Consider the following 17,823-nt stretch of genomic DNA (forward strand, 5'->3'; position numbering starts at 1 on the left):
TTTCACTTCCAACCGTGAATGGCTTATCCTTCAGAAGTTTCTCCTCATGATGATGGCCTTTATTTGGCTTATTCTTTATGAGTGTGTATATAAAAGTATAAAAAAGAAGAAGCCGAGTGCAACAAATGCGCGCGAAAGAGCGCATTCATGAACACACATTTTCTACAATTGCAAGTCTACTTGTCATCGTTCCGTCAAGAGATCAACATCCGTCGAAAAAGTGGACACTCGAAGTCGTTATGTAATCCAAAATGCAACGTAAAACGAAATAAAAGGAAGGAGAAGAAGTGAAAGTGAGAAAAGAACGGCAAATGAAGACAGAGTGCCAGAAAAGGACCCCTGAGAGAACCATTGTCCCCCCAAAACATACAGGACCATTTATTACCAAGATAACACAAGGTCATGCCTTTCATCTTCGGAATTGGAGAGTGAATTTAATTTCTGAGAAGTATAATTCGATGGACGGAAAAATCTTATAGTTTTCTCTCTCGTTGGATCACGTCCATTACTCTGATTAAAAGGTTAAATCATACGGCATTTCTCTGATTAAATGCCATCTATTGATCTATTAAAGTTGTGACATATACATACATCCAGATATATTTATACACATACACACACACACACACACACACACACACATATATATATATATATATATATATATATATATATATATATATATATATATATATATATATATATATATATATATATATATATATAATTTATGATACACACAAATGTATATATATATATATGTATATATACATATATATAAACTTTAATATATATATATATATATATATATATATATATATATATATATATATATATATATTAAAGTTCTAATGATAACATTTACTAAGAGGGCATGTGACCATAGATATCATGGCACTAGAAAACAGCAAATCCCTTTGGTAAACAGGGTGTTGTCATCAACTGATCATATACACTTGACCTTATAACTGTTAAAAATATGCCCAAGATAACACCCTACCTTTTGGACCTACCTATCAAGGGAGTTGTTAGAATACGCCATCCCAGTTAACCCAACGAAAGATTTCAAAACCCACTTTTTAAATGTTTGGAGGAATTATGAAACCGATTTAGTTCAGAACTGGACTCCGCCAATCCACTCCATCCGTTTACTCAAATGCTTCCAGGACTCAAATATGTAATTGTTCCTTTTCTTGGCAAAATCGTATCCATACGAAATTGTATCTCATTTATCTAAAAACTTGAGATCATCTCCCTGCTACAAGCTACAAAATTGGACGTAACCTGTATTCATAACAGAATAAGAGTCAAACTGGACATAATAGTTTAACCTCTTGAGAAGGAGCCATCACCAAGGTCGAAAGCTCTTCCAGGGAAAATTCAGAGAAGATCACCAACGCTTAGGGATTACGCAAAGGTGAAACGTTATAACAGCGAATTTCCTAGAGAGAGAGAGAGAGAGAGAGAGAGAGAGAGAGAGAGAGTATGCTTGAGGTTTCCCTCTGAACACCCGGTCTTTCTAACAAGGCAGATTGGTTTCTATACCAACCACTTTCTTGGCTTGTCTGTTATGATTAATAATTGCTCAATATCTGTTGAATATCGCTATCTTCATTTCATATTTTCGAGATTTTAGTTTAATTATGGCATTTTCAGGGAACTGTTTTATGATCCTTTTCCCCTGTATTGACATTTCTGGAGTATTGTTGAATTTTTTTTTTACTTTTTTTTCTGGTGTACTGATCCGTGATTACGCAAAGAAAACAGCCGACTTGAAGATAATATCAATAACTGCTGTAAACTCTGCTATTAGTATCGTTGTGATCTGCTGTTTTTTGTATTATTAAGATTATAAAATTTTATTTTTTTCTATTGCCATCTACCAAAGCACAGGGAAGAGACTAAGCGCCTTGAATTCTAGTTTACTGTAAATTTGAGTTGGCACTCGGGACTTCTTATAACTTGATTTATGATAATTTGGCTATAAAGCCAAGCACTGGGGCACTTTCAGCCATTCGGTGCGGAAGATAGTGAAAAGAGGGAGTTGGAGTGGTTGAACAGCAAGATGGAAGAAAGGAAGCGGGAGTGAAGGCAAAGTTAAAAAGTTTAAAAGTGAGTGCAGCTAGAACCCGGGGGGGCGTTGCAAACAACGTTTAGTAATGCCTGCAGTGCACCGCGTGAGGTGCACTGACGGCGCTAGCCCCCTACGAGAAAATCATCATAACTTAATAAAACATGAGCTCTTGCGCAGTCCCAAGAGGACTGAAATTCCAAAATGGCCGGGGGAAGAATGACCAACATCACTGGAACCAGAGGGAAATAGGAACCAGATTCCTATACCCTCCGCCACATTGTTGCTTCACACTCCGTGAACGTTCCTCGCTTTGCAGGAATCGTTAAAGGATATCCAACTGCAGTGGAGAGTTTCATCGGCAACGTTCTGTAATTATCTCGATGCGGAGCGGATAGTAGAATGAATGCCTGGATGGCCTTTGAAGCTTCACTTACTTAGATCTGATCGCAGGAGAGAACCTGAGGCGAACATATGCTATGGATTCAAAGCCATATCACAGTGATCGGAGTTCACGTAAGGCTTGGCCTAAACTTGCTTCTACCAAATAGACAGTTCGAGTAATGTAAAGATAGAAACAGCGAAAAGGACAGACAGACAGACAGACAGATAGATGCAGAGACACACTGAGAGGCAGAGGCAGCAGAAACAGACATTTTCAGAAAGGAGAGGATAAAAATTTTCATGACAGAAAGAACGTATAAACTCACTTGGACTCGAATCGGGTCCAGCCAAAGTGGTTACTTGCCTTTAAAGACTCTCCACAAACTTGGGTGCGGCTAAACGGTCTATTTTTCTTACCGACCGACATAAAAGACATTGAAGAATAGTCCAAACTCTACAGTCAAGCGGAATATGGCTTCTGTGTTATGCCTCTTCACGTTATCCTCGTCATCATTTCACATTTCACATGTTTCCCTTCCTTGTTTTGATATTCATCTCAAAATATTTGCTAGCTTTTTTATGGGAAATATAGCTACCACTTAATAGGGAGTTTGGTGGGGCACTAAACTGAAAAAAAAAAAAAAAAAATTTCTAGAAATAGCCTGAGGTTTTTCCTATTTCCAAGAGTGTTTACTTTGTAGTCTTGGTAGGGAAATAAAAATCTGTTTATTTCCCTTAGTAGTGATAATGTAGGGATTTCTCCATTATTTTTCATGAAATGTCGAATTTTCCCCAAATGAAGCAACCACTTCCTAAATGAAGTAAATGAGGGCAGGGTTCACCACCCCAAACAGGTAAAGATCGAATCACCTATAGTACCTGTATTAAAATGTTCAGTTTCTTTATCAGTGTGATGTGTACGGGTGTGCGTGTGTGTATGTGTGTGCACTAATATTCGCTAAGGAAATGATGCCTGTGCATAACAAGAATATAACTTCAACGAAAGAGAAATAATTAAGATCTAAATTGCAATTAAAATGCCAGGCTCATTAGCACCACACTTTGAAAATAACGATTACTGCAGTTCCTTAATTGCCCATTTTGCGAGCTTCAACAAAGCCAGTAGCACAAAACTTTTCCTAAGTATGAAATAATACTGAAATGGATTCGAATTAACTTGCATTACTAAAACGAGAAGCCAAGTATCAATGCAGTAATCATAAAATCTATGAACACTTGGCAGAAGAATTCAATGAGGAATGTTCACTGGTAATGTAGCAAGTGATAACATACTGAGTAACCTTTTAATTGCTTCTTAATTACCTATGTTTTTAGATCGTTTTACTGACATTTTGTCATTATCTTAGGATGTATTAATGTACGAGATTTACTCTAAAGAAGCAATTACTGAGAGGCGGCATCTGGAAAGTGTCACACAATCGTATGACTTGAAAAAATAAATATTTTAGAGTCATCTGAAGGATCAGGCCATTATCTGGATCATTATATACTTATATATCACACTAACAATGGATTTTTACTGTCATTCAAATTATTTTTATTGTGGCACCATTCTCAGTGTGGAGTTAACTTGTTGGAGATCATAGGTTGTTATCTACATTATTATTTCTAACACTTGTTCCTCAGACTTTGAGTAAGTGTGACAGTTCGAGATGTGGAGCTTTCAGATTAGAGACAGTACAGACAATAACAGGAGAAAACAAACTTTAAAAACAGCCACCTATGTCCCTCCACCACTCTCCTGCGGAGGCAATGACTCCGAATAACATTTTGCCTTAATGGTTAAACAGAAAACCAATGGAATGGACTGATTGCAATCAGCTTTGTTGTATATCCCGTGCTGACTTCTAGTGTTCCAGGAAATCAAGAGATTCTCATCTATCTAATAGTTTAAAGGGCCAGTTACACGTTTGGTACTACTGTGCAAAAATATACACATTCATTGCTCATACAACTAGGTCACATGAATTTGTAGCATTTTGATTTCCGATCCAAAATTAGCAATTGGGGGTGCATATTCTGGATAGGTTGCGCTGCACAAAATTGGCTTAGACATTAGTGTTAGGCAAATTTCAATTGCCATCTTATGACGTCACCAATGACGTAACAGACACTGCCCTAATCGTGTCATAGAAGGAAGAATTTCTTCATTTCCTTCCTATCCGGATTCAAGACTTGTAGAGGAAGTGTATGTACAATATATATATATATATATATATATATATATATATATATATATATATATATATATATATATATATATATATATATATATATATATATATATATATATATATATATATATATGTATATGTGTGTTTGTGTGTAATATATATATATATATATATATATATATATATATATATATATATATATATATATATATATATATATATATATATATATAAAGTGGCCCATACTGTGATTGGTACAGGAGGACCCAGGTATGATTCACGGGACATGACAGGGTGGTAGGCATACTTTATGGTACCCTGTGGGTTTCCGTTGATGTAAGTAGGGAATAAAGTACCTGACAGTTAGACGGTTGTGATGGTTGCAGCCAGGTTTAAAAAGGACATGAGCGAGCGACCTCATTCCAGAAAAACTTCTTGGTAAATAGAAGGTTAACACAGTCTAGAGAAAAAGTAATGTATATATATATATATATATATATATATATATATATATATATATATATATATATATATATATATATATATATATATATATAGTAAATCCTCTGTTGTTGGCTCCAAGGCGAAAAAGAAATTAAACAGCCACATACATACATACATATATATATATATTTTATATATATATATATATATATATATATATATATATATATATATATATATATATATATATATATATTATATATATGTATATATATATATATATATATATATATATATATATATATATATATATATATATATATATATATAGTAAATCCTCTGTTGTTGACTCCAAGGCAAAAAAGAAATTAAACAGCCAAATACATACATATATATATATTTTATATATATATATATATATATATATATATATATATATATATCTGTATATATCTATCTGTCTATCTATCTTACTATATATCATATTATATTATATTATATTATATTATATGAAACAACATGGGTATGTTGAATTTCTTTTAACTAGCCACCTACGACCCTCGACAACGTTTTCTCGAGTATAATTCTTTCACGCCCTCATAATAACAATTAAAGCATTATTTATGACTGGCTTCCATTATCAGAAAAGAAGAGCTGTTGTTGTTTTCATCTACGATATAAATTTATGCTTTTGCATTATCATCCGAGTAATTGCTTACTGGTGGAAGGGTTCTGCAAGAGGTGTGTGGCCCATTTTTTCCCCCAAGAGATGCAATATTAATCTTCACGTCTCTTGACACACTTCATCAATGTACATTCAGTTATATATTATGCATATATACATTTATATATATATATATATATGTATATATACATATATATACAGTATATATATGTACGTGTGTGTGTACACATACATACACACACATATATATGTGTATACATATATTTATATAATTATATATAAGTACAGATATAAATATATATCTAATATATATATAATATATATGTACATATATATGTACACACATACACATATATATAAATATATATATATATATATATACATTATATATATAAATTCAGTATTCATTTAGGACGAAAACTGCATCCCTTGGGAAGAAAATGGCCTACACACCTTTAGCAGAACCCTTCCAACCTCAAGCAATTAAGCGAGTGATAATGTAACAGCATAAATTATTATCCTGAATGGCAACTACAGCTCCTCGCTTCTGATAATGCGCACATAACATAAATCTTATAGGAAAATAATGTTGTTATTGTTATTGTGAGGGTGTGGACACAGTGTGCCAGAAACAGCACCTTCAGGAGACGTGTGTAAAGTGCATTCAAAGTGTTTATGAAGTGATAAAAAAACATCTCTAGAAATAATAGTTCCTCGTTGGGTGAGTCGGTAGGGATGTGGGCTAGCACTCGCTAGGCCCGAGTTCGAGTCTCCGGCCGGCTAATGAAGAATTAGAGGAATTTATTTCTGGTGATAAAAATTCATTTCTTGCTAAAATGTGGTTCGAATTCCACAATAAGCTGTAGGTTCCGTTGCTAGGTAACCAATTGGTTCTACCGTCGCAATAGAACTCCCCCCCCCAACAAAAAAAACACACACACGCACACACACAGGAAAAATGGTCGTAAATTTGCGCAAGAAATTGCTTAGTTTTTAGTACCAAACTTCTACCCTCTTCACCCAAAGCAATAAACTTTTGCCAATTGCATCTTTCCCTGTGTAAGATAAGTTTGTCATCGAGGCAAGATAAAACAGAATGTGGCAAAATATCTGCCTCAGTTATAATTAAGACGCCAATCATTCTTCGCAGAGCCTGACTAGAGATAAAAGGAAGCTAAGTTTACAAAAAAAAAAAAAATGTACTTGTTGCAAGAATGAGTTGACGAATTTGATCAAAACAGCGGGAAAGACACAATAGTCTTTCTGCACAGTAAACACACAGCTGAATGCTGAAATGGAAAAGACAAGAACATCCTTTTCCAAGACGTATATCAATATTCCAGTGTATGTTATCGACGGGTTTTTGTTGCTCTTGGAAGGGAGCCAAATGGCTCTCTGGACCGACACTTGGCTCGAGCGTAGGCGGGATAAACAAACGCATTCCTTGTCACAAAATAACCATTTGTTAACGCGAACAAATCTTGCCGGGACTTGTTATGTATGGCGAGGCATGGACAAAAATTTGAGGGGAAATCTTTTAACCTCAGGGCTGCTTCTGATAAAGAATTTTCGGGAAGAAATTTATCGTTCTCCAAAGTAAATTTATGGAGTCCTCGTTGTTTTATTTTGTGAGATTTTCAATTAGCAATACTTTTTATATGCAACAGATACTTTTTAATATAATCTGAATCATTTGCGATATTTTTTAAACACATATTTGTACATTTTTAGTTCGCAAGATGAATAAAAAGTAACTTTGCTACATTCATTTACAGTACTCAAAAAATTTGTGTATGAGAAAGCAATGCATTGACATCAGATTCCTTTGAAGCATAATTGATTTGCGTCAGCGCAAACATGAAAGGCTTCTATGAATACATTTGCAATATTTATAAGCGTCTGTAGTTACAGACTGTAAGTCTCCCTTACAGAATATATTATGCTAGGTTGTTTGCGTAAATGCTTACGTATCTGGGAAGTGTAACTGCTCAGAAAGCATTTGGAGAAAAATGACCAAACCATAAATTTGCCGAGACGGAGACGCTGTTTGTATCATCAAGCCCAGGGAAATTGCTGTTGGGAAAATTCATATTATGCCAAGCCTGAGAGAGAGAGAGAGAGAGAGAGAGAGAGAGAGAGAGAGAGAGAGAACAACCAAACTGATACGTAGCTCTTACACAGTTTTCCTGCAGTAAGAAAGTGCAATATAAGCACTGTGCTTCAAAACACAAGAGTTTTCATTATTTTTCCAATAACTCATTTGCATACACAAAGCAGTAAGGAACTGCTCTGCCAATTTTCTCTGGTAGTGAAAGGTTGTTAAATATTTTGCAAAAAGGTTCTCTTACAAAGATTTTGTACTTGACCCAACTTCAAAGATGTTATAATTGTTTTAATGTATTTTCTATTCTCTCTCTCTCTCTCTCTCTCTCTCTCTCTCTCTCTCTCGGCGTTAATAACCTGGGAGTTGTGACGCCAGTTTTAGTAGCTATAACCAGTCAATAAATCTCTCTCTCTCTCTCTCTCTCTCTCTCTCTCTCTCTCTCTCTCTCTCTCTCTCTCTCTCTCTCTCTCTCGTAATGCAGTAGCAGCGCATTCAGCTCGTTAACTGAAAAACCAAAGTTCGATTCCCCAACTGGCCAAGAAGGGATGAATAAGCGCGTCCCCTAAAAATCCCGTATGCACCTTCATCTAACCTGAGAATTAAGTAACTAGTTGTTAGTGGATTGTTATGGGCAGCAGATGGGGTTATTGAGGGGAGAGGAGAAGAAGAAGAAGAAGAAGAAATAAAGGGAGAAAAAAAAAGATTTAAACAAACACACATGAGTGCTCAGTACTCGGTCAAAATGTATACCATCGAAACAGGAGGTCCGTGATGAGGTATGTTCACATATAGATATGAAAATGATTGAAGCATTCCTTTAGCATTTTAAGTGAATCTGCATAACCACGTGAACTCACTTTCCATTTAGCTAAATTAGCGTCAGGGGCGAGATCATGTCTTATAAAATCCCAATAGCCAAAATCCCAATATAAATTTACCTACGAAGATAAATCTAAAATATAGTGGGAATGCTGTGTACAATTACATTCATAAAATTACCCTTGGTATCCATAGCTAATGTAGGCTCACCATCAGCTCCATGTTTTGCTTATTTTCTTTAACTGAGCATTGCGACTGATTAGTCTTACGGGAAAGAAATGACCAGAATTATTCAGCGGAAACGCGACATCTAATCAATTAGCCGACCCTTCCTGCAGTGGAAAGATTTCAAAGAAGTTCTCTAATTAAGAATTAAATTGCACATTCTTCACTTCAGGGACATTACTTTTGTCGGGGGGAAAACGGATTAATGTAAAGACATCTATTCCAGTTTCCGTTCGTTTGTCTGTTGTGTAACCCATCAAGACAAACCTGCGCCTTGGAAATCAATTGCCTCAACCTCCCGAGAGGTAAGTTAGGAGAAATCGGTGAAAACAGAATTACAAGAGAAGTCCAAAGTTTAGTGGAAGAGGGTACGGATTAGTCACTGAAAAAATGAAAGCAGTCCAATGTAAAAGAAGAAAGTTTTGGCTTAACGTGTTTTTGGAAGGCTTAAGAGAAGGAGAGACTTCCTCCTTCAAGCTCATGGAATATAATGGTTGAAGCCCCATACTTGTAAATAGAAAACGAGGATGAGGCCTCGCCCAAGACGTGAATAAGAAAATGTGCTTGTGATTCAGGAGGTGAAGGGAAAGGACGGACACCCTAAATATGATAACGATTTTTGAAACCGAAGAGACAAGACCATTATAAATTTTAGTCAGTTAGATGAAGGCTAGAAAAGCAAATTTTGTTAATCTAATTATGCGTTGTATCCCAGACAGGTTTCAAGTAATCTGAACACTAGAATCGTTGAAAAAACAGAAGTGTAGGATTTCATTCCCACGAAATAGAACAGAAGACATTAATAGGTGCATAAACAGAGAAACAGGTAAACATTGTGGCCGAGAAAATTGAGCAGAAGACATTAATAGGTGTGTAAACAGAAATAGGTAAACCTTGTGACCGAGAAAATTGAACAGAAAACATTAAAAGGTGTGTAAACAGAGAAATAGGTAAACCTTGTGACTGAGAAAATTGAACAGAAGACATTAATAGGTGTATAAACAGAGAAATAGGTAAACCTTGTGACCGAGAAAATTGAACAGAAAACATTAATAGGTGTGTAAACAGAGAAATAGGTAAACCTTGTGACCGAGAGAATTGAACTTCATTGAATACATGTTCCACGTTTAAACGTGGCCCTGCAATCTAAGTTGATGAAGAGTGACTCGAAATTCGGGCAGGAAAATCGTGAATAGTCGAGGGGTGAAAATTATCAGTAGAGAAAAGAGTATATAATACAGCCTTATTCAAAATCTGGAAAAATCCATGGATTCTTCAGAGCCCAGCAGAGATGATCAGTTAATCAAACTTGCCAAATTTCTTACGCAAAAGAATAATAATTTTTCCGTAGCTATTGATCTCATCGTTAACAAGTAAAAATATGCGCCGAAGTTTCTTCGACGCAATCGAGTTTTCTGTACAGCCGTTATAGCGTATAATTAAAGCCACCGAAAATAGATCTATCTTTCGGTGGTCTCGGTGTAATGCTGTAAGAGCCGCGGCCCATGAAACTTTAACCACGGTCCAGTGGTGGCCTATCCTATATCGTTGTCAGAAGCACGATTACGGCTAATTTTAACCTTAAATAAAATAACTACTGATGCTAGAGGGCTGCAGTTTGGTATGTTTGATGATTGGATGATCAACATATCAATTTGCAGCCCTCTAGCCTCAGTAGTTTTTAAGATCTGAGGGCGGACAGAAAAAGCGAGGACAGAAAAAAGTGCAGACGGACAGACAAAGCCGGCACAATAGTTTTCTTTTACAGAAAACTAAAAACCCGGAAATTTAAAACAGAACCTTGTTATTCCCATAAAAATCACAAAAGCAAAACGGTCATGAATTTACAGAAATACATTCAAAGTAAGGCGAAACAAATTTACTTAAAACTATTTTAATTAGTTACAGATACTAACGAGTAAGCCGATATAACATAGTTAAAACCAGGCAATCAATATGCTTTTATCAGGGACCTGTGCGTGGATAAAAAGTAATTAAAATCATTCCAGCTTCCGCTTTCCCTGCTTCATCATATAACTCTTTAACGGTAATCACGGCCCTTTAATTCTTTATTTGTCCAGCCGGCCCAGAGTTATTGCAGTGTCAGTCGAGAACTTTAAGCTCCCAATTTTTGGAAAGGATTGAGTGGAAAGCCAGTCCGAGCGAGGAATTAATAATAATAAAAAAATCCCGGTGAGCTGGGCTTTCAAACATCATACAGTAAATAAAACTTTATTCCTTTCTTTGTTTGGAACTGTGTCAAAGAATCATTTTTATGTGCACTATTTCCAGTTTCCGTTCGATTCCAATATTCTCGATTTTTTTTATTACGTTTATTTTAAACGTTGACACATTATTCTTTCATTTCAATTCCATACAGACTTCCTGTACAGGCAGATAAGACGGAAATAAATTGAAACACTAACGGTTTGGCTTACAAAAGGGAGGGTCATGAGAGAAATTATATACTGTATATATATATATATATATATATATATATATATATATATATATATATATATATATATAATTTATATTTCTCTTTGACCTTTTGGGCACTTTTTAGCACACTTATCCACTCACACATACTGACATACACATACATACATATATGTATATATATGTATGTATGTGTATTTATGTATGTATGTATATATATACATATATATAATTTGTGTCTGCTTGATGTAATAGTTTCTAAGGACAGTAAAACTAGACCCAGTTACCAAATAAATTCTCAATATGTGAGAAGAGACCATGACTGCCAAGTTAACGAGGATTTAAATGATTTTTAAACCCTCCTCTGTTGATCTGTCCTTTCACTCGTTTGTGTGCAGTTCTACTCTAGCTTTTAGGTGTCACTTGCACTTGCACCTGATTTTACTGATTATGAAGACCATTCCCACAAAGACCGAAATTCAGGGGACCTGAGAGAAAAGACTTCCCGTGAGACATTTTGAAAACCAATCTTGACGTAAACGTCGTAGCCTTCAAACATGTTCCATTAAATTGTTTGCCTTTTAACACACATGCACACACTCTCACATATCTATATATACATATATACAGTATATGTGTGTGTGTGTGTATACTTATGTAAATATATAAATAAATATAAATATATACATATACACATATATCTTCTTCGTTTTAACGTGCCTTTTCCCATTTTTATATGGGGTAAGCACGATGCCTTCATTTGAAGGACTTTGATTTAGCGGTGGGGTAGGCCGTAGCCTCGATCGGCTGACCTGCCTGACATCGCTTAGACCCCGGTAGCGAATGTGTACATGTATCGTACCAAATCCCTAGCTCCCTTTCTCCCAGCAGCGAGGAGAACTGAGCGGTTAGGTCGACAGTTCGAGACGTGTGAGGTGTCTGTTATGTTTTTAGAAGACGTTGGAGTGGCTTTGTTTATGTGTGTATTAGTCTGTAACACCCATTTGCTTTCAGCAAACCTATCCGTTGATTACATACATAATCCCGGGGTGTCTACACAGATAGCAAAGTGTCTGCCTCTCTGACCAGTCGGCTGCGGACTTGAACCTGCGCCACAGACCTCTATGAAGTCTGAGGCTGCTGCTCTACCGACCGAGCCATCGAGGCTCTATTTATATACACATATAAATATGTATATATATGTGTGTGCATACATACTTATGTAAATATATAAATAAATATAAATGTATATACATATATACATACCAAAACACATATATATGTGTATGTATATATTCATATTTCTTTATATATTTACATAAGTATGTACACACACATATATATACATGTCTATCTATCTATCTATCTATCTATCTATATATGTTTATATGTTTATATATATATACTATATATATATATATATATATATATATATATATATATATATATATATATATGTATAGCTGGATGGTTTGAAATTCTTATTTGTGAGTGAGGGGGCTGAGGCAGGAATGTGTTCTGAAAAGGCAAAAGCTCTTGTGTATACTTGGCAAAACTAAGATGGTGATGAAAAGAATATTTGGTACTTGTGTTCTTATTGAGTAGATGTGATAGTAAACTTATAAATACAATCGTAAGAACAGGAAAGAGGAGTTGCTGAGGGTACAGCCTACCATTGCCAGAATGGAGCAAAAATGAATTTAGGAGTTACTCCTATCTAGAGACATGGGTAGGCAGAAAGCGAAACTCGCCTAAAGGGAGAAGGTTGGGGAAAATGAACTTGACTTAATGGTGCCAAGAGGAAAGGTTTTATGAGCATCATGAATAATTCAGGGAAAGGGGTCACTTAGTGCTTGCGTTTACAGCACTTCGCAAGAAGGAATGAAAGCAGCGCACTGCAGGGTAATGAAATGCGAGGTAGTGAAGGGAATGCGGTTGCATAGTACTCGACTTATAGTCACACGAAATACTGATAATTAATGCGTTGAGTAGAAAAAATTTAAAAATGGTATATGTTGTAACTTTAATTAAGGGAAACTTCTGGAAGAACCTTAATGTGAAGATATTGCATCGTGCTTACCCCATATAAAAATGGGAAGAAAAAAAAGGCACGTTAAAACGAAGAAGAAGAAGATTGTAATGAAGAGAGGAAAACATAAAGAGAAAGGTTGATGAGTAAAATAGGTTTAAAACAGGAAAAAAAAATAGATGAAGTCATTTCTAAACTGAGTATTTTCAAGAGATGACGAATTCAGAGAGTAAAAAAGACACTGATCCCAATGAAGCAATGATGCAAGGGGCTAGTGGAGATACGAGAACGCTTGCGGAGACTACAGCTTGACATGACAAAGGAGCAATTTATGTATTACAGATATAGGCCTACTTGGATAAGAACTATGAGAAGGGAGGCTGAACATGAGAGGTGGAATTTCACAGAGACCCTTCGTGTCACTTGGCGTTGTAGGATGATGATAATGGTGATGATTACATTATATGTGGGGGTGAAGGGAGAGCAATTTGAAATGTGGAAATTACAGTTACAGATGAAAGGAGAGTAATTTGACATGTAGGAACTTTAACTGGGGATGAAGGGAGAGCAATTTGAAATTTGGAAATTATAGTTACAGATGAAAGGAGAGTAATTTGAAATTTAGAGACTTTAATTGGGGATGAAGGGAGAGCAATTTGTAATGTGGAAATTACAGTTACAGATGAAAGGAGAGTAATTTGTAATGTAGAGACTTTAATTGGGGATAAAGGGAAATAGTAATTAGAGATGAAGGGAGAGCAATCTGAATCGTACAGATTGCTATTGAAGATAAAGGAGACTGATTTAAGTTGTGGAGATAGCAACTGGAGATGAAGGAAGGGCAAGGTTAATCTCCAGTTGCCTCCACAACAAATCAGTCTTTCAAAATCTGTACGATTCAGGCTCTCCCTTCTCCATGTATTGTTTTCTAAAGTCTCTGCATTATCTCACCTGAATTTCTTTACAAATTGTGGAGTTAAAGTTTACGTATCAAATTACTCATCTGTAATATTTAACATTTCAAATTGGTCTCAGGGTGTAATCCCCAGGTTAAAAGGTGGAACTGTCATTGGCTCCTTTCATCTGTAACTGTACCACATTTCAAATTGCATCCCCACATTTGAGCCACAAGCCAAATTTTTTTTCTATGTATTGTATTCTGATAATATCTCACCTGACTTTTATAGTGGAGTGTTTACGTGCGCTCATAAAATATTTAAGAATAACTGGTCGTACGGGTGTAACAGGTTACAAGGTGGACCCCATTGGCTTTCCAACTAATTCATGATAAAAAAATTTATATATATATATATATATATATATATATATATATATATATATATATATATATATATATATCTGTATGTATATATATGTATATATATATATATATATATATATATATATATATATATATATATATATATATATATATATATATATATATATATATAATCACTGTTTCCTCACTTTTCATATTTTTAGTTAATATTTACAAACAGATCTCTTTCAAACCTATTTGCTTGTTACTCTGTTCATATGCTTATTAGTTACTGTATTGCTGCATGACCGGATTAAACATTTAAGAAAGCTCTCTTAGAGATCACCTTGTCACTTTTAAGTTAGTTGTCTTTGGTCTCCAAGAGAGGAAAGATCATTCTCCACTGGCAAACGAAAACGTGCATAAAATTTTGAAACGTCTGTCCTCTGGCCTTGCATGACTATCTTTTATTTTGTGATTTTTCTTTAAATAATCTTCTCAAACTCGTATTTGTTTTGAAACGTCCATCCAAACATCAATATTCTATGGCACATGGTCAATTATAGATGAACCAGATGAATTAGATTTAGCATTATATAACGATTTACGCAGTGACATACCTAATGCTGATGATTATGAAATAACTGAAGAACCCAGCAGTGATAAAAGTGAGAACAGTGTCGAGGACAGTGATGACGATAGTAAAGATGATCAAGTGGATGTCAAAGTTGTGATGGGGAAAGGCAAATGTACTGCATTGTGTACTGAGCCTCCCAGACGAAGATGGAATGTGAGACCGAATCTTCTTTACGAAAGCTCATGAAGCTGTGCTTGCTCATACTGCTTCTGCTACATTCAGTTTCTTCCTCGCGGATGCAATAACGGAACTTAATTTGCGGGCAATATAAATAATAAAGGAGCTGTTCTCTACAATGAAAACAAGAAGGAAATAGAATAGACTGGATGGCATGGATAGGTCTTCATGTCAGAGCTAGACAGGGCAAGGGTCCTTGTATGCCAGATACTGAGCTATTTAGAACAAAGACAAGCTCTGCAGTTTATTGTGCTTCTATGTAACGGGTTCAAAGATATAAAGAGGATTATAAGATTATAAGGCAACACGTTCAGCATGAAAAATTGGTGAACAGAGAAAGCTGAAGCCTTTAGATGAAGTTTGGCAGACGCTCATTGAAGCGTATCAGACAAATTACAAAGCTGGTGCAATTTAAATTGTAGAGATTACAGGTAAGCACTCATACATCGTTGTCAAAAGCCATAATTGTGATAGTGATTGAAACAGCACTTGTCTGGAGAAATTTGAAGTCATACACACACACACACACACACACACACACACACACACATATATATATATATATATATATATATATATATATATATATATATATATACATTATATATATGTATATATACTGTACATATATATAATACATACAGAGAGAGAGAGAGAGAGAGAGAGAGAGAGAGAGAGAGAGAGAGAGAGAGAGAGAGAGAAGGGAAACGCCCAGAAACCACTCTTTCCAAAAAAATCTTTAGGAAGAACAATACTTGTTTACATTAGCTAGCATGTTCATAATATTTCTACAGACAAGTGGTATTTTCATATATATATATATATATACACATATATATTTATAATATATATATTGTTCCTTCTCTCTAAGCTCAAGCGTGCAGAAATCCTTACAAAACAGAGGTAGCACATCTGCATATTCATACTACATTCGTGCTAGCATGTAGGTGTGCGCGTGACAGCCAACTGCGAATACATCATATGAAAATGGGTCTCGTAACAAAAAAAAAAGAGGGGGGGGAGAGGATGTTCAAGTTATAGATGGAGTGTGCCACTTGTTATCAAGTCACGTATATAAACAACAGCCGATGCCAAATTGAATGTTATTCCAATGCTGTTATAAATGAAAGTAGGTCGCTTTGCTACGACTGTCTGGAAACAATTTTGCATCCGATTCACTGAGCTGGTTTTTTTTTTTTTTTTTTTTTTTTTTTCATGCAGGGAGTCGCCAAAATTCTGGGGGTCTGAAATACGGCAAATTCAGCTTACATTTACAGAGGGGATTACTTACATGTTCCTGATAAATGACGTAAGCTACGAATATCAAATCGAAAGCGATGACCAACACAGCGTCCACCAGCCATGGAAGGAGCATGAATCTGATGTCCTGAAAAGTGAAGAGAAAATAATTTATATATATTTATATATGTATGTATATATACGTTTATATACATATTTACAATATATAGTATATATATGTATACACGTACACACACATACACACGCGAGTTGGTAAGCAAAGAGCTACGTGCAAGTTCTGAAATAAATATGATTTATTTCTGGAAAGCATAATTGAAAAAGTGAATAGGGGACAGGTGTTTCTGCAATGTTGCAATGGCAATTAATACCATGATTATCGTTTATGGCTACACTCTTTTATGATAGTAATACAAAGCATGAAAATGACGTGTTCATAATAATACTGATCACTAGCCTCTGTTTATTGACCGGCACTAAAATTCGAACATCATTAACACTGGTCTTTCAAACATCAAATTAGAAACAAAGTAACAATAGCTTATTTTTCGTATTTCTTATTATCACTGCTTACTGTTCATGGCTGAGAATTTTGTGGTTCCTATAGCACAGTCGTAATGCTCTTTTTAAATGGTCATAAGGGTTTGTAGGATGATATTAACATACTTTCAATTTATTTGAATTTCTTAAGACTGGCTGTGTCTCAACAAATAAAATTAACCAAAAATACCTTTTCTCCTCTTACAAACAAGAAAACTGGTCAAAGCGCCAAAATGAAAACTGTATCCTCCGGAGGGAAAGGGATAACAACAGATCAGTATCGAACTTTGAAACTTGAAACAAACCACAAATTGGAGAACAAATATATTTTGAAAACCCAGGTACAGTTTCGGAGCTTCATGCTCCCCGTGACGCTCCAAAACTGTATGTGGGTTTTTTAAATATATTTGTTCTCGAATTTGTGGTTTGTTTCATGTCTTATTTATTCCTAAATAAAGTGTTACACTTAATGACTTCATCACAGATTGATTCATTCCATATATTTCATAAAGCTAATCAGCAATTTCTTCCTTTCCTTGTTCCTTGTTGTCTTCAT

General features: G+C 35.2%; 2 protein-coding genes across 2 annotated transcripts in view; one reads left to right on the plus strand and one right to left on the minus strand.

The window, feature by feature from the left end:
- Positions 1-17,823, plus strand: part of LOC136843828 (sodium-dependent noradrenaline transporter-like) — a 294,066-nt gene that overhangs the window by 113,430 nt on the left and 162,813 nt on the right. The gene's annotated exons all lie outside the window — the stretch shown is intronic.
- Positions 1-17,823, minus strand: part of LOC136843827 (uncharacterized) — a 169,929-nt gene that overhangs the window by 38,843 nt on the left and 113,263 nt on the right. The window contains exon 4 of the mRNA XM_067112620.1: positions 16,762-16,857. Within this exon, the coding sequence (XP_066968721.1) occupies positions 16,762-16,857 (96 nt within the window). The remainder of the gene's footprint in view (positions 1-16,761; positions 16,858-17,823) is intronic.

This window comes from Macrobrachium rosenbergii, chromosome 12 (genome assembly GCF_040412425.1).
Source record: "Macrobrachium rosenbergii isolate ZJJX-2024 chromosome 12, ASM4041242v1, whole genome shotgun sequence".
NCBI lineage: Eukaryota > Metazoa > Arthropoda > Malacostraca > Decapoda > Palaemonidae > Macrobrachium > Macrobrachium rosenbergii.